Raw genomic sequence first — 27798 nt, forward strand, 5'->3', positions numbered from 1 at the left:
GCTGCCGTCTGGTCTGGGACCTGGGGAACGCACAGGAGTGCCACGGGCGGGGAAGACCGACCCCATGAGTGGGGCAAAGAGGATTAGGGAATGGGGGGGCTACACAAGAACAGGAGACCATCCCAGCTCAACTCCGTCCGGAAGCTTGGTGAGTGCATGCCCTTGGACCTCAGCTCACCACCCCAGGGACCCCAGCTCCTGGCATGAAATGGGGATAACAAGGGCACCTGGCATACAGGCCATTTTCAGCATGAAGTAACTTACATGAAGCATTCAGAGCAGTGCCTAGCACATAGGACATGTGTGCTCCACGCTGGGGTTTGGGTGCACGTATGCATGTGCCTATGTGTGTGGCACACAAAGAGCAGAGATGGGCCCATGTGGCCGGAGTGGAGCACAGTGGCAGAGAGCAGCCCACACTGAGGCAAGAGCACAGGCAAAGGCCAGAGGGAAAGGGCACTTGACCCTTGAACTTCCAGGGAAGCCTATCCAAGGCTGCGGGCAGAAGCCAACACAGGCAAGCTGGTGCTATAAGAGAACAGACTGGAAGACGGTAGAAAAAGGAAACCTACACAAGAAGGCCAGCCAGGGAGTCCAGGACGGGCCAGGCCAGGGACGGCGAGTCTGACCTCACCAGTGGCGGTGGAGAGCAACGTGGGGGATAGACGGGATCTCACAACCAGCAGCACTCAGAAGAAAACATGCTGCCAAACCAGAACATGAAAGGCGAGGGCAGCAGGCTGTTGCAAAGGCGTCTGGCCTCTCATTCTGCAGTCCATCATCTTTCTCCCTGCAGAAATCACAGGGTTTCCTTTTCTCATTCTATCACAGATACATGTATTTATTAGTCTGAGGGAGGAGAATCACACATCACCAAACAAACGCATCCCCTCCCCACACATCCACCCAAACAGGATGATCTAACCTGAGCGCAGTCCAGACAAGACCCCGGGTGAGGCGGAAGGTTGGCAGCCCAGCCTCCCAGTGCTTCCAGCCTGGGCACAGGCACGCGGCGTCCTTGGGTGTGCAAGTCCCAGGGACGGTTTGCAGTAGTATCTTCTGGAGCAACAGTGCTGAACATGGCCCTGGCCTAAGGACTGTCTGGGGTTGTTCTGCGGGGGCATTTGGGGGAGGCTGATGTCGCCCAGTAAGCATGAAGAACTGCAGGGCAGTTTTACCATCTGCTCCCATGGGTGGTCAGAGGCTGTGCAGACAGGACCCTCAAACCTAGTGAAGCCTCTGCTCTTTCCCCAGCGGCAGGCGGCCTGTTGCCCTGGGGAACCCCATGCTCTTCACCCAGGCTCTCTCGGTGCCCTGGAGTTTGGCATGGCAGCCATGCTCCTCACACTTCAAAAGCCCAACTGGGGCAGAGACCACACTGCACAACCAGGCTGCACAATGACCAAGCCGACAAGTGTCTTAGGGCATAAATGACAACTCAGTCTGGCAGGTGGGTTACCGTGCTGCTCAGGTGTTCTGCTGGCAGCCAGCCTCCCTCTGATTCGGTAAGGCTGTCATGTACACAAGACCACTGGTATGCAGGGTCAAAGTGCGGCTGAAGCTCAAGGGTGGTGAAATTTCTTGGGGATGGGCAACATGGGTGAGGAGCAGTCACATGTGAGAGGCACTCAGTGCAGCCAGAGTGAAAAGGCCCCCGGTGTCCAATCTCGTCCTTCCCGAGCCTCCTCACAGGCTGCGCATGAGCCCGGCAGCCCGGGGAAGGGGTGGGGGGCACCCTGAGAGGCTGCATGACGGGCAGGGACCAGGTCACCGGAACTGCGGCCCACACTCACCTGGGGCAGCGGTTATGCATCAGGTCCATCTCGGGACACAGATCATAACCAAACAGTGCTGCTGCACCGTGTAACTTATAAATAGATCGTGAAGAACATTTTAACATAATTTGCTTTCCAGGCACGAAGAACCATGTCAATCAACTCTACAACATGACAGAGCAGAGTCTCTGTTGAAGGCTTCCTGGCAAAGCAGAAAAACAGATTTCACAGTGAGCTTATCAGTCTTCCACAAAATAGGGGGTGAGCAAAGCTGAAACGGGACTTGCGTTTTCATTTATTCCTTCAACAATCACCTGAGTGCTAACCAGGAGCCAGGAGCCTCTGGGGACACCGTGGCCTCCACCTCTACTCTGGAGTCAAACACCAGCTCCCTCTGCACAGCTGTCCAGCCTGGCACGTGCCGGAGACAGCCTGCATGCAGGCAGTAAAGGGTGATCCTGCACAAGGTGAGGGCGGCAGGGCACTAACAGCGTGAGACTCCTTTAACTACGATTCCCACAGAAGACGTCACCCACCAGTCCACACCCAGGGGTAGCTGAGCGTCACTGAGCAGGGGGAGGGAAGGAACATTCAAGACAGAAGCCTCCTAATTTAGAAACTGCTAAACAATCCCACGGCGGAGATGAAAGGGAAGCAAGCGCAGAGTCACACATCAAGTGATTTAAGGGAACTCCTTAGAAGAGAAACTCCAGCTCAGAAATGACTGACTGCATTTCAGGGTGGTTTGGTATTTTTTTAATAATACTCCTTAGCATCCTGGTGGTACAGAAATTAACAAACCAGGCGACCATGGGCTGAAACACTCCTGTAGCTCCACTGCGATAGATGCTTGATTATTGTATTTCTTCAATTCTGAAATGACATCGATTCTCACTTTATACTTTCAAAACTGAGTATGTGCTTTACAATTAATGGACAGATCAGGGCCGGGGCCGGGGCCATGCGCATCCAGCCTCTAAGGAACAGGGAAATGTAGCATTTCTCTCCTTTCAGCATCAGCAACTGGCCAAGATGTGTGTCACCCTGGATGGGCAGCCTAGGGAGGGGCGGGGCCGGGACTCCTCCAGGCAAGGAGGCTGACGGGCCACAGGGATGCACCAGCCCTGAGCACAGAGGCGACCTTCTGCTGCTTAAAACCACCACGTCCAGCTATGAGCAAGTCTGTGGGGCCTGGAGTCCTTTTGAAAACGCACAGACTCAGGGTCCAAAAAGCCAAAAAGAGCAATCGAAGGCATCGCTGCAGAGTGGAGTGTGTAGAAACACTAACGAGAAAACAAGAACGGGGGCAGGCCTGCAAGGGCTGCAGTGACTCGGAGCTCACACTCCCCTTGAAGCAGTCGTGTTGAGGTTGGGGGTTGGGTCCTGGAGCCTGGCTGCCCAGGTTCAGTCCACCTAGGGGCTGTGTGACCTTCAAGTAAACCCCTCAGCTGTACAACAGGCACAATGACACTTACCTCGGGGTCACTGTGAGAACCACATGCCAAGTGCATCGAGCCCAACAGGACAGAGCCCCTGACACTGGGCCACACTTTGCTGGACACTCACCAGGTGAACGGGCACCTTCCAGCCCAGCACAGGGCTAACGTGCTGACACGAAAAGCTCAGAAACCCAAACACCACCACAGAAACATCGGCACAGAGAACTGACAGCAGAAATACAGACGGCCCATAAGGTGTGAAGAAAGGAACACTGGATCAAGTCTTAAAAATAGGCATATCCTCTGAAGCAATAATTTTACATCTAGTAATTATCACAAGAAAATAAACAGAGGAGAGCAAAGATACGAACACCAGATAGTTACGGCCGTGTTCAACGGGGAGAACTTGGGAAAAAACGCACCTGTAACAATAGAGGGTGGCCAAATAAATGGCGGTATATCCAGATGATGGAACTCGGTGTGGTTATTAAATGTTTGCCTGCATGAAAGGGCCCATGATTTATTGTTAAATAAAAAAAGAACATTAAAGCGTCTCATAGCCTAGATAAACTTCTGTTTTTTTGTTTTTTCACATTACATATTTAATATGTGAGGGCAATTTTTATTTAAAACAAGTCGTTACAATCCTTTCTGGCAAGGAGGCATTATACCATTCAAATCAATGGCGAAAACAAACCTCTCTAGGCTCCGTTTCCCTCTCCGCACGCGGAGGCAAGGGCTGCAGGGAGACGAGCAGGTGCAGAGAGGCCTGGCCCAGGGCCGCACTCCAGCCTGGGGGGCGGGGAGCGGGGAGGGGGTCTCCTCGGCTAGTCCCAGGAGGGGCTGGGCTCGCCAGAGAGGAGAGGCACCAACAACCCAGAGCCCGGGCAAGAGAGCGGAGCCCCAGGGAGCAGACAGCGCCTGCAGGAACTTCCTGGGCGAAGGGAACCCTGCTTCCGGGACGCGAGGTCTCGCAGCAGACGCGTGACTTACGGGGCTGTTCCAACAACCTCCTCTGAGACTCCGCAACGGCGAGGGGCCAGCTGCGCACACAAATGCCTCAGTTTAAGGAAAATATAGGCAAAATCAGTATGCTCCCCAAGGAGGCTAGCACAAGGGAAGGGGGGCGCGGGGCCAGCCAAGGCAGCCCCTCCCTGTCACCACGCCCTCTGGATCCCCACGCCCTGAACAGGCGCGGTCTGCTTTCCCCACAGCTGCCCCTTCAGTGGCCAGCTGCCCAGCCCCCAACAGCCATACCTAGGGCCCTGCCCTCAAACACCACCTCCGTCCACAACACCACGCAGGACAAGAAGCGTGCTCGCAGGTCTCCCCGCTCCGCAGAAAAGCCTGAGGGCCTAAATCGGACCCGTCTTCCAGGAGTCGCCCGGTGGCAGAAGCAGTTCCGCCCTGTGCCCAGCCTTCCTCACAAAGGCTCCAGCGCGCGCAGTACCCCCTCCTCAAGGGCTTGGCCCCCAGATCATCCTGTGGCTGACTCGACACCAGGAGGGCCACCCTGGCCACTGTCCGAGTCAGCCCCTCCCTCCACCCACCCGAGCTGCGCGCTGAGCAGGAGCCAGAGCTAAACAAGATGTGCTTTCAGTGCGACGCATACACCAGATTTTAAAGACCTAGCACCAAACCTTGAGTGCATGTTCTCTCATTTACAGTTTTTACATCAATTATACATTGAATTTACCATACATTAAGATAATGTTTTCATATACTGGATTGATAAAGAAACGCATCATCAGAACTAATTTCACCTGTAACTGCACAGCCTTAGGCCAGCTTCAAGAACATTGGAAATCATGCACATGCTCTCAGCAAACTCCTCTCCATGCGGGGTGCTGCCCAAGGCCATCATAGTGCCACCTGTGACCCAGCACCGGGGTCCTGTCCACCTGTGTTGGTAGGCTTAGGAGTGTGTGGCATGGGCCTCCTGGGGAGCGAGTTCCCTGGGGGCACCTGGCGGGCCCACTCTCTACACATTCCCAGCTCCTGCCACAGCACCTGGCACACAGCAGGTGCTCGGACAAAAAGTGCCAGTGACCAGCTAAACTGAGAATTCAGGAAAAGGCAGGAGAAGGGCAGGGCCAGAGAGGACCATGAGAACAAACATAAACATCACAGCTAACATTTGCGTCAGCACTATCTTACAAGGCTGACTTACGCAAGTTCATTTCATCCTCACCACCAGCCTGGCGTGCAGGGAGAGGAGTGGTGGGGCCAGGACTCAGCCAAACTGCCCGGCTGCAGTCTCCACCCCATCAGCAGGGACACAGCACCAGGAACTCACCATCCAACTTCCACACGTCACGTGCCAAGAATGCACTGCAGGGCCCTGGGCCTTCCAGAGAAGACCTGCCCTTCACAGGTGACCTCAGGTGGCAGGTAGGGTCCAGTAACACTGGCCACACAAAGAGCAGGGGACAGTTCAGGTAGTGAGATACAGGTGACAATCTCTTTGAAGGGCTGTTTTTTCTGAGTTTCTAAACTAAGCATGTTATTCACCTAATGCCAGTTTCTATTCCATACCACCCCTTTGGGTCTGACCAGTGGCACTGGGTTCTGGTGAATTACTGAGGCTTGGCATTGCCCTATCTGCTCCCAAAGCCTAATGCAGCCATTCCCACACACTCCAGACAGCAAAGGTTCCGGACAGGATCTGAGCACTCCAGACATGGACTTCCAGATACCCCCACCTGAGGACCCAGGGTGTCGAGATCGGTGCCCAGGGAAAGGTGTTCTTGGGTTGTCCTTTAAGCTTCCCTAGAGACAGTGCCTGATGCATGTGGTGGGACTAACAGAGCTCTGAAGTCCCACCAGCTGGGCCAGCCCACGCCCCTCCCCGAGCCCCGTGCCCTCTGTCAGCCTACCCTGACCAGCTCGCCTTCCACCTCAGCACACCTGCAGCCAGTGCTGGCCAAGCCACCCCGGGACACTTGGGACTCATGCCTCATCCTGGCACCTGCTACATCGCCAACTCACCTTCTGCTCCTTGAGGCCAGGTACTAACTGCCTCCTCCCCACAGGCCACCCAGGGCACACAGCCCAGAACGCAACGGGCCCTACTGGAAAGCTACCACTGCTGAGGACGGCGCGGTTCTTGGATTCGCTTCGAAGGGCCCGATCTTCCCTCGAGTCCTCCATAGAAAATGCTTACAGAAAACGAGCAATTTCACTCCACGCTTAGGGAGCAGCTGTGAATTTCCTGAAAACAACATTTTTGAGATAAAGGAAAGAGGACTAAACTCTGCAAGGGAAGGTAGAGATCACGCTTCTGTTTATCAAAATTTATAAAGCTGGCCTGCGCAAGGCCTGGGTGGGGCCACAGGAATTACCCAAGACACCTCTCAGACCAATGTGTGTGGGGCCGAGGCGGGGAGACAGCCCCGGGGAGCTCACTGGCCCCGTGGAGGGAGGGGATGCCCAGAGGCAGAGAGCAGCAGAGGCTCAGGCCAGGCCTAGTGGCCTCAGTGCCACAGAGCTCAGAGGGCCTAGCTGGGAAGTGGCCCAAAGTGCTGCAGAGACGCAGGTGGGACCAACCAAAGACCTCAGACTTTATCCAAAGGTGAAGGAGGAATTTTTTAAGAAATGTGGGCAGAGAAATGACACTAGTTTCAAGATAAAACCAAAACTACCTCACTATTCCAGAGCCCACCCTCCATACTGTAGCCAGACCCACCCGTCAAACTGCACCTCCCAGTGGTGGGCGCACACACGCCCCATAGGCCCCACCCACACCTATCTACAGGAACCCCCCACCCCCGCCAGTCTATCCAACGTGCCTTTCCCCGTGCGGCTCCCTGTCCATACGGTGCCTCTCTCCCTCCGCCTTCCATCCCTCCACGTGCCCCGCACCCAGGATGCAGGGCCTCCGTCCCCACACTGAGTGCCCCATCCTCAAAGCTGGGAGTCCACTGTGCCTGCCCCACTACTCCACAGGCCAGGGAGGGTGACCAGTAAGGCCATCTCTGCGTCCTTGGTGCCCACGCCAGGCGGGAACCTAAGCAATGTTCTCCAGATAAATGAATGACTACATCCATGAGGGAATGACTGGGTCAGTAAGTCAGGGAAAGAGTGAATGGATCATTAGAGTACAAAATGGCTGCAACCTTATTAAACCTGCCCACCGACCCAGGAGGACTCCAGAAAGGCTAGAACGGAAAAGCCTCACACATCAAACACAAGGAAGGCAGAACTGCATGCTCTGAATGAGCCAGCATCAGAAGGGCCCGAGTAAATACTGGGAGCCTGGATACTTCAACTCAAAAACACTGACATGGGTGAAACCACAGGGCAGAGAGGATGAATCAGCAACTGCTATCAAACTACGCAGAACGATCAGGAACTGAAGGGTCACACAGACAACAGGCCCCATGGGGCCGGCGACACTGTCCCAGAAACACAAGCCCAGACTGGGCGTCCACACCGAATAGGGGAATCCTGAAGGTACCCAGAGACTTAAGATTCAGGGACACTCACCACAGAGCTAGGACAGACAACAAATAAAAAACAAAACCCAAACTGGAAACTACTGAAGTGCCCAAATAATAGGGGAATGGCTTAAGAAACGTTTTACCTACGAGCAAACAGAAGAAATAACTACTTTAGTGACGATTACACAGCCATTAACAATCATGCTTTCAAAGAACGTTAGCGCCAAAGGGCAAGCAGCATTTACAGTAAGTAAAAACATGACATGCGCAGTTGAGCATGCTGCTCAGTCCCAGCCACGAGCAGGAACACACGCATGCTCTAAACGCCCTCCCGAAGAGACACAAGGTAACCTCGAAACAGACACCTGGGCAACCGGACGGCAGGTGCACACCTGGTCTCCTCTCTTTCTGCCCCGGTGCCGGAAGCTGGAGCGCAGGGCAGGTGAGGCCATGCCCAGCAGCCTCTGACCTGCCCGAGTCTGGGGCTGGCTCTGCAGCCTCCTAACATGTGGCCACAGGCACGTTTCTTCACCCCTCTGAGCCTCAGTTTTCTCATCTGCAGATCCAGGATAACAAGAGTACCCACCTCTCGGGGTCATAGCAAGAATAAAGAGACCAAGAAAATGCACAGACAGAACTTAGCACCACGCCTGACACACTGCAAGCATTAAAAAATATCCAATGTTATTCTTCTTAGGATTTTTCAGTGTGTGCCAAAGTTTAAGCACTGAACAAGTGTAACTTTACCCTTAAGAACATCAAACATGAGAATTTAATATTCCACAAGACAAAGCTGTGTTCCTGCCACCTGAACACTTGGTCAAAGACAAGTGGGCACCATATAAATGTGCAACAAGTCCAGAAGGGGCGAAGCCAACACCAGCCTTCAGGGTCCCCACTGGGTCTCCCCATGGGGCTTGAGGACCCCCGGCCAGGCCCTGCCTCCCACACTAAGCTGCAGGCGTCCACCACACTGCCTTACACACACACACACACACACACACACACACACACACACACACCTCCCACACTGAGCTACAGGCGTCCACCATACTGCCTTACACACACACACACACACACACACACCTCCCACACTGAGCTACAGGCGTCCACCACACTGCCTTACACACACACACACACACACACACACCTCCCACACTAAGCTGCAGGCGTCCACCACACTGCCTTACACACACACACACACACACACACACACACCTCCCACACTGAGCTGCAGGCATCCACCATGCTGCCTTACACACACACACACCTCCCACACTGAGCTGCAGGCATCCACCATGCTGCCTTACACACACACACACACACACACACTCCTCCCACACTGAGCTGCAGGTGTCCATGCCACCTTCCACACACACACACACACACACAACCTGCAGACGTCCACTACGCTACCTTACACACACACACACACACCTGCAGGCGTCCACCACGCCACCTTGCACACACACATACACACATACACACCAGCAGAGGCAGATCTCTTTCCTTGCTCATCACTTGCCTGGCTCCTTCTTGGAATGGCCTGCCCAGGCCCAGGCCCAGGTCGGGGCACACCCACAGGCTCAGCATAGACAGCACACCTCCGCAGTTACTCCGACCCGAGAGGGCCTGCCCGCTCCACCCCCAGCCAAAACCCCAGGTGCAGTTCATTACTTGTTCACCTGTGTTTGCCCAGAACGTCAGACATGAGCCCTGATGTCGTCCCCCAAGCTCTGCTGTGATGACCTGCAACCCATCTGTGTCCCCACTGGGGCAGAGCCTTGGCCCCCTGTGCCTGGCCTGGTAGAAGTTTTCTACAAACTCTAATGGAATGAAATAATCAAAAGCAATTTTCAGTATTAGTAAAGGGTTCTTCTAGCCCAGGAAAATAAAGGCGACAATAAAAAGTTAAAATGAAAATAAGATTTCTCTCTCTCAAGAAAAATCAGCCACACTGGACAGAGCAAATTTAAGATCTCACTGAAAATAACTGTAAATTAAATGCCGCATACTAAAGATCAAAAAATGACTGTGCTAAATAAAGATTTTATACCTTAATATTCAGTTAGGTAATGGGGATAGAATTTCCAAGCACAGAAGTCCCAAATCTAGAAAAGTTTTGATGAATTCTGATAGAACTGGCACACACAAGGAAATTCATGTCTTACTAATTCAATATATATTTTATTAAGGAAATAGAATGAATAGATGGAAGGAAAGAGTGTCTTTAGCAAAGCATCTCATAGTCTGATCTAGAAGGTCATTAAAGTAAGGGGACAAGCAAATGAAATGCATACAGAAAGACCTCTGGGTACCCATAAAATGCAGCGCAGCAGCGGCCCAGGAATCCCAACACGACAGCTCTGGGCTGCAGATGTATCAGTACCAGAGGCAACACCACACACTGGAGACACTGCAGAAATGCAAATGGTGAGCACCAAAGGCGTGAAACGGCCTGGAAAGAAGCAAAGCGAGCAAAGACGAATGCTAGGAGTGAGTCAGAGTTGAGTCAGATCAGGCAGGTTCAGGTTGCTAAGGTAAGGAAGCACCTCATGTGCGTCCACAGTCACTCCTAAATTCGCCAACAGCGCTATGATAAAACAAGGGCAAGAAATCCATCCCAAAATGCTGAATCTCCTTTAAAACAACAGTGCAAGCCTTCTGCCCACCCCTTGTCCACATCCACGGAAAACCTACCTCAGGATGTCCCGGCAAGCAGACCAAAGGGCCAGGGATGGGCAATGGGCCTGCCGCTCTGCACAGGGTGGCCCAAGGGTCGTGAGGAAAGGGTGGGAAAATGGCTGAGGAGGAGCCAAGCCAAGCAGCCACAAAGTGACAGACACGTGTGAGCCACAGAGCCTGCACACCTCCGAGGCCAGCTTCACAGGGGCCACCTGCGATCCTCCCGATTCATGAGCGTCCCCTGCCTGTCCCCACCGCCAGCCGCTCCTCATGGCCTCATTATGTCTGAGCCTGCTGCGGCCACAGGCTGTGCAGAGAAGAAAGGCCTGGTTCTTGGAGAGAGCGGGCAGGAGGAGGGTAGGGGGGCCGAGGCTGCCATCAGACCCTCGAGCAGCACGAGTGAGTTCCAAGCGGCTCCAGTTCAAAGCACAGCTAATTCACCTGCTGAACTTCAGAGTGTCACCCACATGCTGTCACTCGCAGCCCTACAGTGGGATTATCACAAAGGAACAGAAGCAAGACTAACCTCCCCAAAGCACGGTCTGATCACTCCACTCCCCCACCCACAAGCCTTCCTTGGCTCCCAACTACCAGACAGGAAAGTTGACGTGACGGAGTTTCAGGCCTTTGCTACCATCTGCACGGATTCTTTGATTCTATCCATGAGGAAAATGAGACCAAGAATGGATTCAGTGACTTGGTCGGAAGTCAGCAGCGGCCGGGTCTGGACCCTGGTCACAGCCTGTCCTTTTCAGAGCCAGGGCTTCCTGCTGCACCACGGCTGCCTCGGAACCACACGCCTTCGCCTCACACACCACACTGGCCGAGGTCTGGCCTTTCCTCCCCCTGCTTTCTTCAGAGGCCCCACTCCTGCAGGGCCCCAGGCTGGGCCAGTGCCCTCGGCCACAGGGGCTCACACATGGGCGCACTAGCCGGCTGGCCCTTCGCCCCCCACCCCCGCGTCCCTGAGAAGAGCTGCGCAGGCTGCACATGGCTCTGCACGCCGGGTGCCTGAGCTGCCACGGCTGCCTTGGGCCCGGCTGCGCGGCTGCACCCTGCCCGCCCCCCAGTGCTGCGCCTGCCCTCGCCCCTCTGCCTGGATGGCCTTGGTGGCTCCGGCTGTCGGGATCACACCCACGAGACGAGGCCCCCCACAAACGCTGGGGGGCTGCACAGCGTTCGTCAAGCTCATGTCACCCTCGCGCACAGGCCCTGGTATTGGCAGCATCGACTGAGTGCCCGACAGTGACCAGAGGGATACACGAGCCCTGTTCTCTTCACCAACAGCCCCTCTGTGGCCTGGCCATGGGGTCTGTGCCCCGATATCTCCTCACCACCCCACCCAACAGGCCTCCCTGGCCCACCGGGCAACAGGCCCTGGGGCCTTGCCATGAGACTCAGTCACCATCCAGGGCCCACACCTGCCGAGACAAGCACTCTGAACACCCAGATGCCCACCGTCCACCATCCATGGGCACCTGCGGCCGGCTCGCTGCCCCGCACCCAGGGGACTTGGTAATACATCGCGCCCCAAACCATAGTCAAGTGACCAGCCGTACACAGCCCAGCATGGCCAAGCTCCCGAGTCCAAAAGCCACCAAGGCTGAGTGCAGGTCACACTACCACCTGGGAATGCCAGCAGCCCAGCCCCACCACCGTGGTGGCAAACTAGGGATAAAGCCTCCCATCCTCAAGCTCGACCCTCCTCTCCACAGGACAGGCAAGGAGCAGCAGCGGCCCACCCCGCGGGTGGACGCAAGACCATGAGCAGCGAGTGGCCCGTGCGACCAGCCCGCAGGACACACCTTGGAGAGAGTTCACACCGCCTGGCTGGCTCAGCAGCCTTTGCCCAGCTGACATTCGCTGAGTGCGCTCGATACACCAGACCTGAGACAAACGGCGTTAGCTGGACAGAACATGAGGACACAGGGTGCAGGCCTCAAAGCGAAGACGACAGGTCGGGGAAAGGCAGGGGCATGCTGGGCGCAGGCGGGCGGCGCCACTGGGGAAGAGGGCCCACACCTGCGTCTGATTCAGCAGTCTGTCTCCACGTTAGAAGCTTCTGAACAACCAGGGTACCAAGCAACAAAAATGAAGGGTTTTATCAGTATCGCACAGAAGATCTTTGTCCCACAGAAATCTTTCAGTTCCAAAGGACTGAACACCCTCACATGGAGAAAGACTGTAAACGTGTATCACCACAGGAATGACGGGCCCACAGCCTGTGCGGGTCCAAAGCAATGCAGAGACGCCTCTGCCAAGGCCACCAGAGCACTGGGCACACACAGACACAGGGGGCACACTGGGCAGGGCCCTGGAGCCCCTGCTTGCTCCCATGCCATCTGAAGGCTAGTCCAAGGCTACTGTCTCTGTTCTCAGACAGAAGAGAGTTACGTGGGTGTTGTCTCACTCCCACGACGATGGCCCAGGATGGCATAAGCATCTAAGGGAACACAGCATCTTTCAGACTCGCCCAGAACACTGCTTGCTCTGCGGGCAAGTCCCGAGGTCCCCACAACAGGCAGCTCGGGGGAGCAGCAGGTGCACGGACTCCAGAGTCAGCCACAGGATTCGGTTCTGACTCAGCCCATTTCTGCCGGGGCCCTGTGCCGAGATGGGAAGGCCTCCACCAGCACCGCGCTTGGCACCTACGGGGCTTGGTGACCTATGCCCAGAGGGCCTGCTCTGGGAAGCTCGGTCCCCCGCTCACCAGGAAGGGAAGAGCCCCCAGCAGTGGGGACACACACCGTTCCCACCACAGGCTGCCCACTCACTGATCGGAGCCTCTTTCCTGGTCCTGATGCCACCGGCCCAAAGGATCAGCATCTTGGCTTCCCCACAGCGCTCACAGATTTGCTGCATCACATTTTCCAGGAGGTAATTTAATCCTGAAATGAGTTACGTCCAGGGGCCAAAGAGAGACCAGCAAAGGGTCATGGGAAGACTTGTCTCTTCATCTGATATAAAAATGAAAAACCCCTAATTATATAACTGCTGTTATATGAAACTTCTGATGACTGAATTTCTGACAATTAAGAATATTTTACATGGTGGTTGTACAACATTGTGAACCTACTAAATGCCACTGAATTGTACACTTTAAAATTGTTAATTGCATGTTATATGAATTTCACTTCAATTTTTTAAAAAGGCTATTTTACTAGAAAGTTGGATGATTTTTTTAAGCCATTCCGACCCTCGTGACTAAAATGAGGACTGTGCTTATCATATGCTATCACCTGTGGTCGGGCTCTCTGGTGCCTGCAACGTGAGAAGAGCTCACAGGACCGAGAAGCTCCCACTTGTATTTAAGAAGAGTGGGGGTGGCGCACATGTCTAGAAACACCTGCTGGCAGGTGCCTGAACCCACACACCTCTCACAGGGATGGACAGGAGGGGCCACCTAGCTGGACAGGAGAGGAGGTTTATTTGTTACTGTGTAAGCCCTTACAGACCACTGGAATTTTTTAACATGACACAATGTAGCTTTTTCAATCTAAAAAAACCTAGTAAACAAAAAATAAAAATAAGTATTGCCAGTTTCCAAACGTTAAGTGAGGAGCACTTGCATGTTCTTATCCCTGCCTGTCCCCCAGAACACCAAGGGACAACACTTCTGGTGGTGTGGTTTATATTACACATTTTGAATATCATTTAACGTGTCTAGAGTTTGATTAAGCATATAAATTAAATGTTGATTTAGACAGATATACAATTTTAAGATCATTTTCAAGACATTATACATTCATTAAAAATGATTATGAAATCTGTAGCAACATGGGAAAAGCTTATGTCATAATATTAACTGAAACAACAGGGTGGCAAACTGCCCCTGTATTCTCACTGCCTCTCTGGGAGAAGAGGTGGGTGGAGGGCGTACAGGGAAAGGATGGAGACGGGAGGGCAGCCACCAGCCCTGGGCACACCCACTACGCCAGGCGCTGTACTAGACATGGTCGTCTCATCAAGCCTCCAAAACAGTATGGAGGCAAGAAGGATAATTAAGCTCAAAGAAGCTTAAAAAATAAAACAAAAACAGCCCACGTCACTCTGCTAGTAAATCGTGAAGCAGGGCCATGAGCTGATGAGACTGCGAAGCCCACACCCCCGTCTTCCGCCCACCCGGCCCCCCAAGATGCTGAGGGCAGCAGGGTGCGCTAGCAGATATGGCTTCTTACTTTTCTGCAATGTGGTCACTCCTACATGTAGAACCTAAAACAAATGCATGGCTTGTATCTTAGGTTAGGAAGTATGTTTTAAAAGATATCCTTACCTAATTTTTTTTAGAATAATCTAGTCTAAGAAAAATGACATTTGTTTTCTAGACATTTTAAGCAAACTTGAACTTTTTCCCTTTAGGGTCAATTTGAACATAGTCTTAAGATTTCACCAGAGAGCCTTCGGTTTATACTAATTACTATAGAGTTGACTAAAAAGCAGAACTGAAGCCTTACCTGGCAACATTTCCCTCCTCTAACAGCAGAATGAAGATGATTTTCCTCACCTCGCTACACAAAACCCAGTGTTTCCTTCATTCCTGGCAGCTGACAAAGTTCCTTTAACTTCCTTTCCGCTTTACATCCAGCTATAATGCCAACCACGTCATTTTTCATCTCCCATGCCTGGCGTTTCTACTCATTAGAAAGCCCCCCGTTTTCTCACTTTGGCCATGCATGACGTAATCCCGTGTCACGTGCCCAGGAGCGCCTACCCCGTGCTCCGGCGAGGTGGGCGACGCAGTGCGCGGTGAGGGCGCCTGGAGAAGGCCGCGCGGCCGCTGCTGGGCTCTCACCTTACGCACGGCCTCCTCTGAGTCTCAGTTTCCTCGTCTGCAAAAGGGCAGGGAGGGGTGCTGCCAGCTCTGCCCTTAGGGTCAGCACCGAACCAGTGCGATGATTGGTGGGAAAGAGCATTTCAGACATAAGCCTTCGATCATCCTGCGAAGGGCCGGGCAGCACCACGTCTCACCGGGCAAACGGCTGCCCAGACAGTGCTCGCGCTCCCCGAGTCCACATGGGACATCCCGACTCCAGCGTGACGGCGTCGGGGGGGCGCCTGTGGGAAGTGGGTAGGTCCTGAGGGCGGAGCCCGCGTGCTGGGATTGGCGCCCTCAAAAAGGGCCCGCAGGGAGCTCCTGGGCACCCTCCACACAAGGACACGGCGAGAAGGCGCCACCATCCATGCCAGACTCCGAATCTGTCCGCACCTTGACCCTGGACTTCCAGCCTCCGGATCGGTGAGGCAGAAGCGGGCCATTCACAAGCCACCCAGTCTGCGGGGCTCTGTCGGCGCCACGAGCCTCGTCACATGCGCAGGGCCCCACGCTTCTCCTCCCCCACAGCATGGCAGTGGCACAAGGACACGTGCCACGCCTCAGATGTGGCTGCATAGGGGGCACCGCGCTTGGGCCTCGGGGCTGTGCACCACCCTGTCCTCAGCCAGGACTCCCAGGCCCTCAGTCACCAACTCGCCCCTTGCAGCAAGGTGACCAGCCAGCTCAGGGGGCCTGCGTGCACACCCGTCACCCCATCAACTCGTGTGTCCTGAGAGGGAAATTTCCCGCAGAATGCAACGCCACACCAGGCAGGGGCAGCCTGCTGGAGCCCAGTAAGCAGCAGACCAACCACCGACTGGCTTCCGGAGCGGTGCGGACAGACTCACACACAGGCCCCGCTGGCCCGTTCCCGTCGGCGCTGACCCCTGCCCCTCCACGGCGAGAGCATTCCCCAGGCCGCTGCCCGTGCTGGCCCACAGCCGACCGGCCTCCCGCTACCGCAGCCCCCACTGCTCACCGACTTGCCCCTGCTTTTCTAGCACATGGGCTCCTATCACCAGGGCAATTCGAGAGTGTGATCCAGGCTGTGCAGACACGGGGCCCCACATCCCTGCACACGAGACTGCGGCTTCCCCTCCAGGGAAAGGACAGTACGTGGGCCCTTCCAGCACGACAAGCCCAAAGCGGCACCTGACCTCTCGTTCCACCTCTAACACGTCCAACTTCCTCCCACTGTCAGTTCTCTGAGCTCCCCGGAGCCACCAGACGGTAACAAACGGAGCTAAGGGAGCTTCTGGGCTCTGTCCTGGGGAAGGAGAGCAACCAAACGGCCATCAGCAAACGTGCCACGGTGGGGAGGGCCTCCGTCTGCTGGGACACACGGAGCGGCACTGGACTGGGGCGCAGCGGCGGCACCAGGCGGCCCGTGCTCCAGGCCTCTGCAGGCTCCCGCTCAGGCCTCAGCCGAAGGCAGCCCCTCTCCTTCCCCCAGCCGCCAGCACCCCCCTCCCTTTACCTCTGGAGATGCCCCGTCAGGTCCTGCTCAAGGCCACCACCCCAGGCTCTCACTCCAGCCAGAAGGGAAGGTCTGGGGGTCATCCTAATGAGCAGGTGGCTCACACGCCACCCGGTGGGAGGCCTCGGCAGTCCTGGGCCAGGGCCACTCAGGGTGTCCCCCTGGCCTGAAGGGTCACTAGCAAGGCTCTTGCTGCTCCCACACACAGACCTCTTCCCAGGAAGTAGCACAAGGGTGAAGCCTGGAGGCCTGGGGCCGGTAGCCCAGGTTCAAATCCCAGTCGTGACGCTTACTTGCTATATGTCCTTAGACAAAATACCTGTCTGCTCCTCAGCAGAATTGAGTGGTAACAGTCCCAGCCTCTTGGGAAGGAAGAATGAAATGCACGGAATCCCACAGAGCAGAACCTCACACAGAGGAGGCGCCTGATTAAGTCAGTTACTGCCACCTCCTCCTCGACTATCACCGCCACCTCCTCCATCACCACCACTAGCACCTCCATCACCTCCACCTCCTCCACCTGCACCACCACCTCCTCCATCACCACCACAAGTACCATCACCTCCACCATCATCACCAGCACCTCCACCACAACCTCCACCTGCACCACTACCACCACCTCCATCACCTCCACCTCCTCCACCATCACCACTGGTACCATCACCTCCACCATCATCACCAGCACCTACACCACGACCTCCTCTACCTGCACCACTACCAGCACCTCCATCACCTCCACCACCACCGCTGTCACTCCCACAGCCACCACCATAACTGTTCCAAAGCCCTTGATCCTAAAGAAGTCAAACAATCCCTCTGCTACACTTCCCACCACCCTTCCATGCCCATGGAGTATCCACTGGCTCAGCACTCTCTCCCAACTTTCCTTCTTTAAAAAAACACCTCTTCCTTGTAGCTTCATCTGCCAAGTTTACTAGATGCACCAGACAGGGCCCATGATCACAAGCACATGCCAATCCCCTTATGAAATACACTCTAGCAACGGCTCTCCAGGTGTCCAGGCCATGCCTGGGGAGGAGAAGCACCTGTTTGCTCAGCAGCTCTCTGAGGGCCGCCCCTGGAGGAAGGTGGACTTCCAGCCCCATATTATCAAACCAAATCCCAGGGCCATCTACTCTGGGCCTGGCCAGCCAAGGACCACACTGTAGTGTCCATCTGGGTGCGGGTGTGACCCGCCTACCACAGACACTCAGCTCCCCTCTCAGGTCCCATGACCTCTATCCCTCAGCCTGTGGGCGGCAACTCTCCATCACACCCAAACCCTGAGGAGGTCAGAGAACACCACTCATTTTTCTAAGTTAACACCTTTTTATATCTGTTCTTAGCTTAATTTCTCTCAGCTCAACTCTGTTCTAATTATCTTAGTCAGTCTCCTTTTTAATAGATTCCAAGAACATAAATCATCTTAGAACAAAAATATTATTTTCATCACGGCTTCCAGAGCTAGACACTCAGCTATGCGATGGTTGATGGTCCTCCACAGTCTCAGCTCCATTTCCGGGGGAAAAACAGGCAGGGGTGGGCCCATTCTGAACACCACGGCTTTGTGAAAACTCCAGTTTACTCAGTCATCCCGCCACACCGAAGCCTCTGCACAAGGTTCCATGCAATTTAGACATGTTCTGGGCCTTTATGATGTGTTAGGCTCAGCACTGCACACCACGTAAGTTAAACGTTATAACAGGAGAAAAACAGTCCCTGACCTCAAGGAACCGGAAACTGGTGAGGTGACAGATTATACAAGTCTATCTGAGTGGCCAGCACAAGTGCTGTCCCCAGTATCTACCCCCTCCCACGTCCCCATTACCAGAATCCCAATTTCAAAGTGCCCATGGCCCTAGTGAGATACTGACTTCTCAGGGTCCCTTGCAGCTAGGGGTGGCCATGTGGCCCGGTCCTGGTCACTCTGCTCTCCTGATAAGAGTACAGATGCCACAGAACTGCTCTCGGCCCCACCACAAGATGAAGACTGCCACCTCGCAGCCACAAGCTCAGCCGCTTGATGATGAGCGGGGACCACTGCCAGTAGCCGCCAGTATCCAGATACCTGGCTGAGATTTTTTTAAACCCTACTTGTTTACAAGTCCCTGAGTCTGGTTTTCACAGCCAGGGCAAATCCTATGTCACACAAGGCAGCCCACGTCAGCTGGGAGCCCAGAGATGCCCCCCACCACTAAAGGGACAAGGAGCAGGAGAGGAACGGCTACCAGCTAGTGGGCTGCTGGCCGCCACCACCACTTCCTGAGGACATGCCATGCACCAGCCACCAGTCACGGGAACACGGGGTGAGTGGCTCAGCCAAAGCCCGCAGGAGCCCACTGCCCAGAGGAGAGGTGGGCATGGCTCTCGCACTCGGAGGAGGGCAGGAAATGATAGCACAGAGCTGTGCACACCGAATGCTGCCGAGAGCAAGGACAATCCACTCCCTGTGACGCTCACACTCCCCGCCTCCCTTCTCCCCGCCCTCAAAGAGAAGAAACAGACACCACAGCCGACAGCTGCTCAATTAGTGATTTAATACCCCAATCTCCAAATCATTAGAGAAAAAAGACAAATATGTAACAGATCGGTTTTTAAGATGGCTCCTCTAAAACCATACAGTAGACTTATAAACACTTTTTTTAACATTTGCTTTTAAGATTACACAGAGTCATCATTCAATAGACAGTTACCTGAATGAACCTTGAAAGGTTTCCTAGTAAACTGAAGATTTACTCTACTATAGATATTAAATGAAATACTTAACTTTCACCAAATCATATTCAATTTGGTTTATTTTAAGCTGAATGATACTGTATGTAACTCAAATAGCACATTTAGTAGTGGAAGCGTCACCAAAAACAAGGGACAATGCAATGAAGTCAGAAGCGACATGTCCCCCGAGGTCCTGGCACCCCTGCTGAAGCCCAGTGGACAGTCCACAGGAGGAGCACTGCCGGGAGCACCCTAGGCTGGGGGCCCTGGAGGACTGCGGGTGGACTGGAGCCAAAAAGAGGCAGGAGGGAGAGGCTGCACCTGTGTCATAAGTTGACACAGTAAGCTGGCAATTTCAGTTTTATTTTATTACTATCTCCATTTTGCTAACTTTAAATCACATTCTGTGAACAACAGCACAAAAACCCCACCAAGAGACAATGAAGCAGAGGAAAGCAACGTAGCCCCTCTCCTAACGGGAAGACAGGGACCGAGGCTGCGAGGGACGGCGGGGTCGGCAGTGAGGGGACATTGGGCTGGAAAACACAAGCAGCAAGCAGACCCGACTGAAGGAAGACGCGATCGCAGGTGGGCTGGCCTTTGGATATGGGTGATTACTTAGCCAGTAACCGTTCTCAGAGAAACAAAACCAGAGGGACGGCTGCGTGCCCCCAAGGGAGGGAGAAACGTCTACACAGCCGCACAACAACGCTGAACCAGCGCCTTAGCTGCCCTGCACTCAGAGCGCCTGGCAGAGCCGTCAGCAGAGTTCAAGAGAGATGGAGCCCTGCTCACGGAGGGATGGGGTGGAGAGAAAGCAGCCCACCTCGGAGCAGGTGGCAGTGCAGCCGAGGAGGAGACAAAGGCTTTCTGGGCGGGCGGACACACGCTGCCGCACAGGCTCGGGCAGGAGATGCTGACGATGAGGCAGCGGCGCAGCAGGGACCTGGAGAAGTGGGCCACATGGACTCCAGGACAGAGGGACACGGTGCAGAGGCCCAGGGCAGGGTATGCGGCGTGCTCTGGAAACCACAGAGCAGCGAGGGCAGAGGAGGCCTAAGGAACAGCAGCAGGTCAGCCACCCCAGAAGGCCGTCCTCAGGCCTATGGCTGCCCCGCCAAGTGAAATGGGGCCCCTGGCCAGGCTCTGAGACCCAGAGACACCTGGCCTGGGTCTCCTTTCCAAAGGGCCACTGACTGCAGTTAAGGCACACAACCCAGGGCACAGGGGGCCACGGGGACCAGCAAGGAAGCACCGTCACCATCGGCAAGAGGCAGCGGCTCAGGCCAGAGCGTGGGGTGGAGGGGCTGAGCATGAGGCGCAGGTGGGCAGGTGAGCAGGTGGAGGTGGGGGAGGCAGAGGCCAGGTCTGGGCCTGGGCACAGGGCAGAGGCTGGTGCAGAGAGGAGGGATGGAGTGGGGACAGGTCGGAGAGAGATGGAGTCTTGTGTATCCGACTCAGGTGACACCTCTAGCCTAGAAATCACTTTTAAAACAGATGACACACTTCAAGCAAGCACCCCCTCACATACAGTCCTAAGGAGAGCCGCTCAGCCGGGGCTCCCCTCATCAGGAAGGCTGCGACAGGGAGAACCGGAACTGGGGCGCAGGAGACACATGAGTGGTGGGGCACAAAGCTGGGCCTGAAGGGCGCCAAGAGGCCCAGGCCCAGGGGCTCCAGGCAGCCCACACCCCAGAGGAGGGTCAGCCCGCGACAGTGGCACCCAGCCACAGCCCTTCCTAGCTCAGACTCAAAGCCAGCCAAGACTCGGCTGTCAGGCCAGGTGAGGCTGAGCCAACCCACGTCCAGGAAGGGGAGACATGGCGGCCACAAGAAAGGTGCCAAGAGAACCTGTCGCATCTTAACACCTGAGGAATCATGCACCCCAGGGGAGCACACACACCTACAGTGCACCCAGCCCTCTGAGGCACCGGCCCCTGTCCCCAGTGGGGCCTGGCTGTGCTCCCCGGGAAGGAACCAGGGGACCACAGTCTCATAAATTCATCAGCCCTTTTCTTAAAGTTTATTTGTTTCACTAAAAGTACTTTTTTCTCAAGCCACAGAGCTGAGATAAAACCTAGTCTTCAGGGACACTCTGCCCAGGCCCCCCGACAACCTGAGCAGGAGATGGCCACCGCCCCACCTCTTACACTCCAACCCCTTCCCAGAAGCACGGCTGGCACCACAGGGCTCATCTAAAGAAGCCCATCTGTAGCTGAGCTGGTGCCAGCAGCGAAAGAACCAGTTCTCTGATTAGAAAGGGGTGCACACAGGCCAGCAAAGCCAGTGGGTCAAATGCATGCAGCCAAGGGAGGGGGCAGGGTGGAGGGGAGCATGAGCTGGGGCAGCAGGGCAGGGGAGGAGGCAGAGGGCATCAGGAGGAAGGGGGTGGGGGAGGCGAGGCAGGAGCCCGCGCAGGGCAGAGGAGGGCAAGCCCCAGGGGCCCACGCAGCTCAGCGGGGTGGCACTCAAGCACACAGAAGGCATGGCTGGACCAGGACCTGTTTGAGCAGCAAGGAGTAGGTGGTCACTGGTGTCCCCTCCCCCAGGGCCTGTGCACTTTGGAGGCTCCAGGTGGCCCCTGGGGTGCCATACATGTGAGGTCCTCCCAAGGGTCCAGGGAACCCTGAGTTAGCCAGAGCACCCACCTGGTGCCTCTCGGCCTCTCAGCCTGAGGAGGCCCTGCCATTTGGCACATGTCACACACATGCCCCAGTAAAGTCCCTGCTGCTCCGATGCAGCCACAGCAGCAAGCAGGCGCTGGCCACTGGAGGGCGATGCTGGGCATGTCTGGACCACAGCAAGGTTTTCCGAGCCACGGCCTGACGCCCGAGGCCAGCCCCCTGCTCCGGGTCCTCCACAAGGCCCTCCTTCCTCAGGCCCCCGAGAAGCCAAGAGAGTGCCCACCAGCTACACTCACGGGCATGAGTGGGAATGGGGGCTTAGAGTGTGGTGAGGGTGAGGAGCCCAGCTCCCAGCCCAGTCCACAGGCAGAGAGAGGGCAGGTCTACGACCTGAAGCCCAACCTCATCAGCTCTGAAGCAGGGACCGGGCTACTATCTGGAGCAGGTGGCTGGTGTGCCTAGGCTTGGGGGACAGTATATATACAGATCTTCCTCAACTTATAATGCAGTTATATCCCAATAAACTCATCATAGGTTAAAGATCTTGGAAGTGGTCCTTGCATGTAACACATCCAGCCCACCTGCATCAGAGCTGAGCCTCACCTGCACACACTCACCTTGGCCTGCAGCTGGCAGAACCCCTCACCCAAAGCCTACATACAATACAGGGCTGAGTCTCATGCGATGTGTGGAATACGGTTCTGGAAGTGAATGACAGCATGGCTGCAGGGTACAGATGGCCATCAGTGGCTCCATCACTGACCCTCGTGACCGTGTGGCTGACCGGCACTGCCTCGCACCAGAGTGAGGATTGGACCACGTGGCCCTACCCCAGGAAGAGACCCAGATTCAAAATGCAAAGCATGGCCTCTACTGAATGCACGTCGCTTTCACACCATCGTGAAGTTGAAAAATCCTAAGTTGAATGAGCCTAAGTTGGGGACTGTCTGTATATATAAATGTGCATATAAAGCACAGTGATAGCAATTGTGGGTCCCATGGACACACTGCTGTCCCTGACTCAAACACCTGCTTTTGTCTCCCCAGGGAAATGACACACTTCTGGGGTGTGTTCTGGCTTCTGTGTCCATCAGCTGCCCCATATCCCCACAGCCCTTGGGCTCCAACGGTGACAGTCTTGGCTTTTGCCTGCCCTCCAGCCCACCCCGCTTCAAGTTCCACCAGGCCAGGTTTAGCCCGCCTGCCCTGAGCGCCTGAGGAATTGGCCACCCAGCCCAGACCCTTGGCTCCCACCCCCGTCTACTGCCCTATGTTCTTCCCTGTCCCTCCTGTGTCCCCACACAAGCACTCCCAAGTGGCCATCCAAGAACAGCCTCAGCCCAAGGCCACAGGTGACAATGGCCGCAGGAAGAATTCAGGGGCTCTTCCTTCCACAGAACAGCAACCGCTTTCCAACGCTCGTGCCCGGCTTCACTCCCCTAGTTCACAGCCCGCCAGAGGCTCCTTGCTACACGCCAGGTAGAAGCTGAGGCCCTTCCCCCGGCCCTCCAAGCCCAGGATCTGTCCCTTCCTGCCTTGCTGCCCCCCAGAAGGCCCCTGCCTCTACAACTACCTTCCATTCCTCAAGCAGAACCCTGCGCATGGAGGGCCCCTCCCCAGGATGCCCTCCCCTCCTCAGGTGCCCGCCTTGGTGCCAGGCTCACCTTACAGGTGCCCAACAGCCGGCCTCATCCCTCAGCAACATCTACCTCTCCATATATGCCGACCGCCACCTGCTAGTTTCGGGAGTACGGACTCTGTGCGTGTCTGTCTTCCCACGGGAGGTCAGCTCCCTGGGCGCGGGGACCCTGGGGGTCTGGCTCCATTTCCCCCCAGCCCCTGCACTGGCCACAAGTGCTCAGTGAACACGGCTAACAAGTGAACTGTGGCACTGAACGTGAATCACCTCCTCAGCACAAGGACCCTGCAGGGTGAGCTCCCTGACACAGCTCAGGAGGCAGGTGGTGAGAGCAGGTGGCACACAGTCAGGGCACGACCACCAGCTGCACTGCCCCTGCCTGCCTCTGTGGCCCCGCTGCCCTGCCCTCCAGCCCCAGACCCTGAGGGGGCACTTCACTCAGTCCCACAGACCCCCGCAGCCATCCTCCAGAATGCACTGCAGCCTAAGTCTGACCAAGTGCTGCCTGGAGCCCCGGCACATGCCCATGCGCCTGGCCTGGCACCTGCAGCCGCTTCGGAATGCCCGCAGTGCCAGGGAGCAGCCACACCCACACAACCTCAAGGCCCCACCGCTCAAGGCGGTCAGCCCTCAGGCCTCAGGCCCCACGTTCCGCATCCTGCCAACGGCACCCTCTCCACAGGTACACAGGACAGAACGAGTGCCTCCAGGTGTCATTTCTTGGGCTTCAAGGCAGACGGCCTATGTGCAAGTAAATACCGAGTCAGTGACAGCGCAGAATGAGCTGTTAAATTCTATTTGCTACTTTCATCCCCAGGCTCATAACCGAGCACAAGCTAAACAAAGAAAAACAGCTCCTCCAGGTGGGACGGCGCTCGGCAGGCAGAACTGCTTCCACGGGCCCCTTGCACGCCAGCAACTTGCTGCTCCAGCATCGGCAAATATTTGCCGCTCACGTCTCTTACATAATGGGAAGATAATACGTCCAATCGCCTTCCAAAGTGCTCTTAAATGCCTTATAAGAACAGGTAATTTAATGGCTGTGTTTTGCCACTAAATACAAATCCAGTAATCGTTTAACTTTGAAAAGCTTTGGTTTTAGCCCTTCGGTGTTAGATGCGATATTTAAACAGAATTCTGAAGAAAGAAAAAACCATAGTCCCACCAACCTAACAAAAGGATTTTATTTTTACACATTAACCTTTCAGTCTATCCACACAAACTCGCTTTTTCCCATAAATCTTACAAGCTTTGCTTTTAAGTGTGATTTTATTTTCCAAGTTACTCCGATGACAACACCCAGCAGACCCTGACTAGGGGTACAGGCCCTCCAAAACCGTGCTTCCTGTCGGGCAGCCTTGTTCACATCTGCAATTTCCTTGCCACTGACTGTTAGAAACCACTGAACACAAATAAGAAAATTTCTGTGAATTTCCCTGACTTCTCAGAGTTCACAAAAGTCTACGCTAAAATTTATGTCTACGCTAAAAAAATCAAGTTAGAGGATAAATAGACCGATGCAAATGAAAATAATGGTAACAACTATAACTCTCCAGTGTCCACCCTGGGCTGGGCACCCTCCTGAGCATCCTGGGTGTTATCCCACTGGATCCAAGTTAGTACCGCCGCCACCAGGCCCAGAGGTGAGCAAGGACACGAGGCACGTGAGAGCTGCCAGACCTGCTCCGGGTCGCATGGCCAGGAGGCAGTGTAGCCAGCACCCCACGCGGGCAGCCAGGCCTCCAGAACCACCACGTGACTTGGCCTCCCGACACAGCCAAGTGGTGCAGCTGCCTACTGAAACCCCAAGATATGCACAACCCACCCTTACTTCTAGCTTGGTGGGTGGGCTCCCACCCCCACAGTTCTCAAGCTCTCCCCTCCCACCCACAACTAGGGGTCGTCTGTGAACGTCACTAGCACAGGGGGAGGATGGGATGTCTGAACACCAGAACAGTAACAGGAACTTAGGAACAATCTAAGTACCACCAGGAGGGAGGTAAATAAATGACAAGACAACACAGCCTGGCAGGTACACAGCACCAGACCATGTGGTTCTCCAGGACTGTCGGGGAAATGCACGGTTACCTGTGCAGAGTGAGGAGCGGAACAGCGTAACTGTTTGTGTGGAGAAGGAAATACAAAGTGTTCCATAAATGCAGACCCCAAACTATCTCTCTCCAGGGTCACTCCTGAATCTCCAAAGGGAAGAGAGAAACTTCTCAGTGGAAGAACTGACAGCATCGAGACCAAGCGATCAGAGCCGCACTCACCCACACCAAGACTCACCAGCACCCTGGCCTCCTGCTACCACGAACAAGAACACACATCTCGTCAGTAACATTCCTGCCAAAAATGACTGACCTGGAGCTCCTCAGGAAGGGCATGAGACAACTGGCACCAGGGGCACTACAGGAACAGCCAGCCCCTGTCTTCAATGACTTGCAGATCCAGGAGCACAGTGCCAGGCTGGGCACCGCTCCAGAGAGATGGAGACGGAGACAGGGGATGCGACGTCAGGGTACACGCATGACTGGGATGGACCCTGGACCAGGGAAAGGTGTACAGGACCCTGCGGGGGCAGTCGGCAGACCATAGATGCGGGCAGCTGTCCAGTTTCCTGACCCTGACAGCACTGTGGTCACAAGGTGAGGATGTCTCTGTGAGAAACACACGAGAAGCTCTCAGGAGTAAAGGGACCGGCTGTCCCGCTGACTCAAGTGCTTCAGCAAGAACACACACACACACAAGCCACTCCAGGGGGGGAATGAAAACAGGCCAAACAGGGACAGCAGGCAAACAAGGGCAAAATGCACGGGAGGCGCTGTGCCACTCTTGCAGCCTCTCTGTGAATTTGAACTACATCTAAATACCAAGTTCAGATTACATGCCCAGCCATCTCTGGAAGACAACCCTAGACTTGTACAAAGAGAGAAAACGTGGAGGTAGAGAAAGGGAAAGGGACCCACCTCACCGACGTCCTCTTGTGCTATGCGACTGTGTAACACGCATGAGCAAAAACATCAACAAAGCTAAGAAGAAAAGTCCTGCCGTGAGACCTGTGCCCATAATGGCAGCAGTATCTCGAACCAGCCGCAGGTCCTTCCCGAAGTCGCCCTCCAGGCCTCAGCCCTGGCTGCAGCCTCTGCCAGGCTCGGCCGGAGCCTCCAGGCAGCCCATCCACGTGCCCCACGCGCCACCTGCTGGCCGAGCAGCACACTGCCCGCCTGGGTGCCCCAGCTCTCGGAGCACCACCCTGGCACCTGCCCCCAGCCACGGTCTCACGAGGCCGGCCACATCCAGTTCTCCTGAACGCTACAGCACTGGGCAAATGCCCCGCACAGCGGCACTCCACAAAGGTGAATGGAGAGCGGAGCTCCACACCAAGTCCAGCCGACAGCTTGGAAGCAAGCACATGCCTCAAGCCTGGTTGCAGAGCACCCACACGGGCATCCTGACCCACAGGGGCCGCACATGAGGACCCAGCCACCCAAGCCCTGCCTCGGCCCCACAGCGGTGCTCAGCCTGTCGCATTCCACGCTGACTCCCCGGCCCCTGGCAAGAGGGTGCAAAGCCAGCCCTGGTCAGGACATCGCCACCAGCCCTGCACCCCATGAACGCTTTGAAGAGCAAGGACGTCCCCCTGGCTGGCCTCATGGAGCGATCAGAGGGTGGCTCTGAGAAGCCAGAGAGGGCAGCCGAGGCGTTGACAAAAACCAGAGAAAATGTCCCATCAAAGCACATATTAGTAAACTACGACTAAGCACACTTTCAGGACAAATGCCTCTCATCGTGGTGACTTACCGGCACAACCGCCCGAACGGACGGCCCTCCCATCATGGGGGCACGTGCACTAAAGAGCCCGAACTGGGTGGTGTGCGTGTCCTCGGCCAGTGGGCACTTACCCAGGTCTGTGTGGGGGCCAGCAAGGAGCTGCTGGAATTTGTCGAGTCGGGAGGCCTCTCTTTCACTCAACGCTGAGCTGCTGGGGGTGCCTGGGTCGGACACCCCACCCAGTGTCACAGTCACCGAGTGTGGGAGAGACTGGGACCTCTGCAGAGGGGCTGTGTCGCTGGCACTTTCTGCAGAGGGAGAGAACAAAGGATGGGTGAGGGCGGCCTCCTGGGCTTCCCGACTGCGTGCTCGGCAAGAGGGCCTCCACCTGCTGGGCCGCCTTCCCTCTGGGAACGCC

At 55.5% G+C, this 27798-nt stretch overlaps 1 protein-coding gene across 3 annotated transcripts in view; it reads right to left on the reverse strand.

Annotated features, from left to right (window-relative positions):
• TBC1D22A (TBC1 domain family member 22A) overlaps positions 1-27798 on the reverse strand; it is a 328715-nt gene that overhangs the window by 267053 nt on the left and 33864 nt on the right. For all 3 annotated transcript variants that reach the window (XM_036906615.2, XM_036906613.2, XM_036906611.2), the window contains exon 4: positions 27512-27688. In XM_036906615.2, coding sequence (XP_036762510.1) covers positions 27512-27688 — 177 coding nt within the window. The remainder of the gene's footprint in view (positions 1-27511; positions 27689-27798) is intronic.

Source organism: Manis pentadactyla, chromosome 10, assembly GCF_030020395.1.
Source record: "Manis pentadactyla isolate mManPen7 chromosome 10, mManPen7.hap1, whole genome shotgun sequence".
Lineage (NCBI taxonomy): Eukaryota > Metazoa > Chordata > Mammalia > Pholidota > Manidae > Manis > Manis pentadactyla.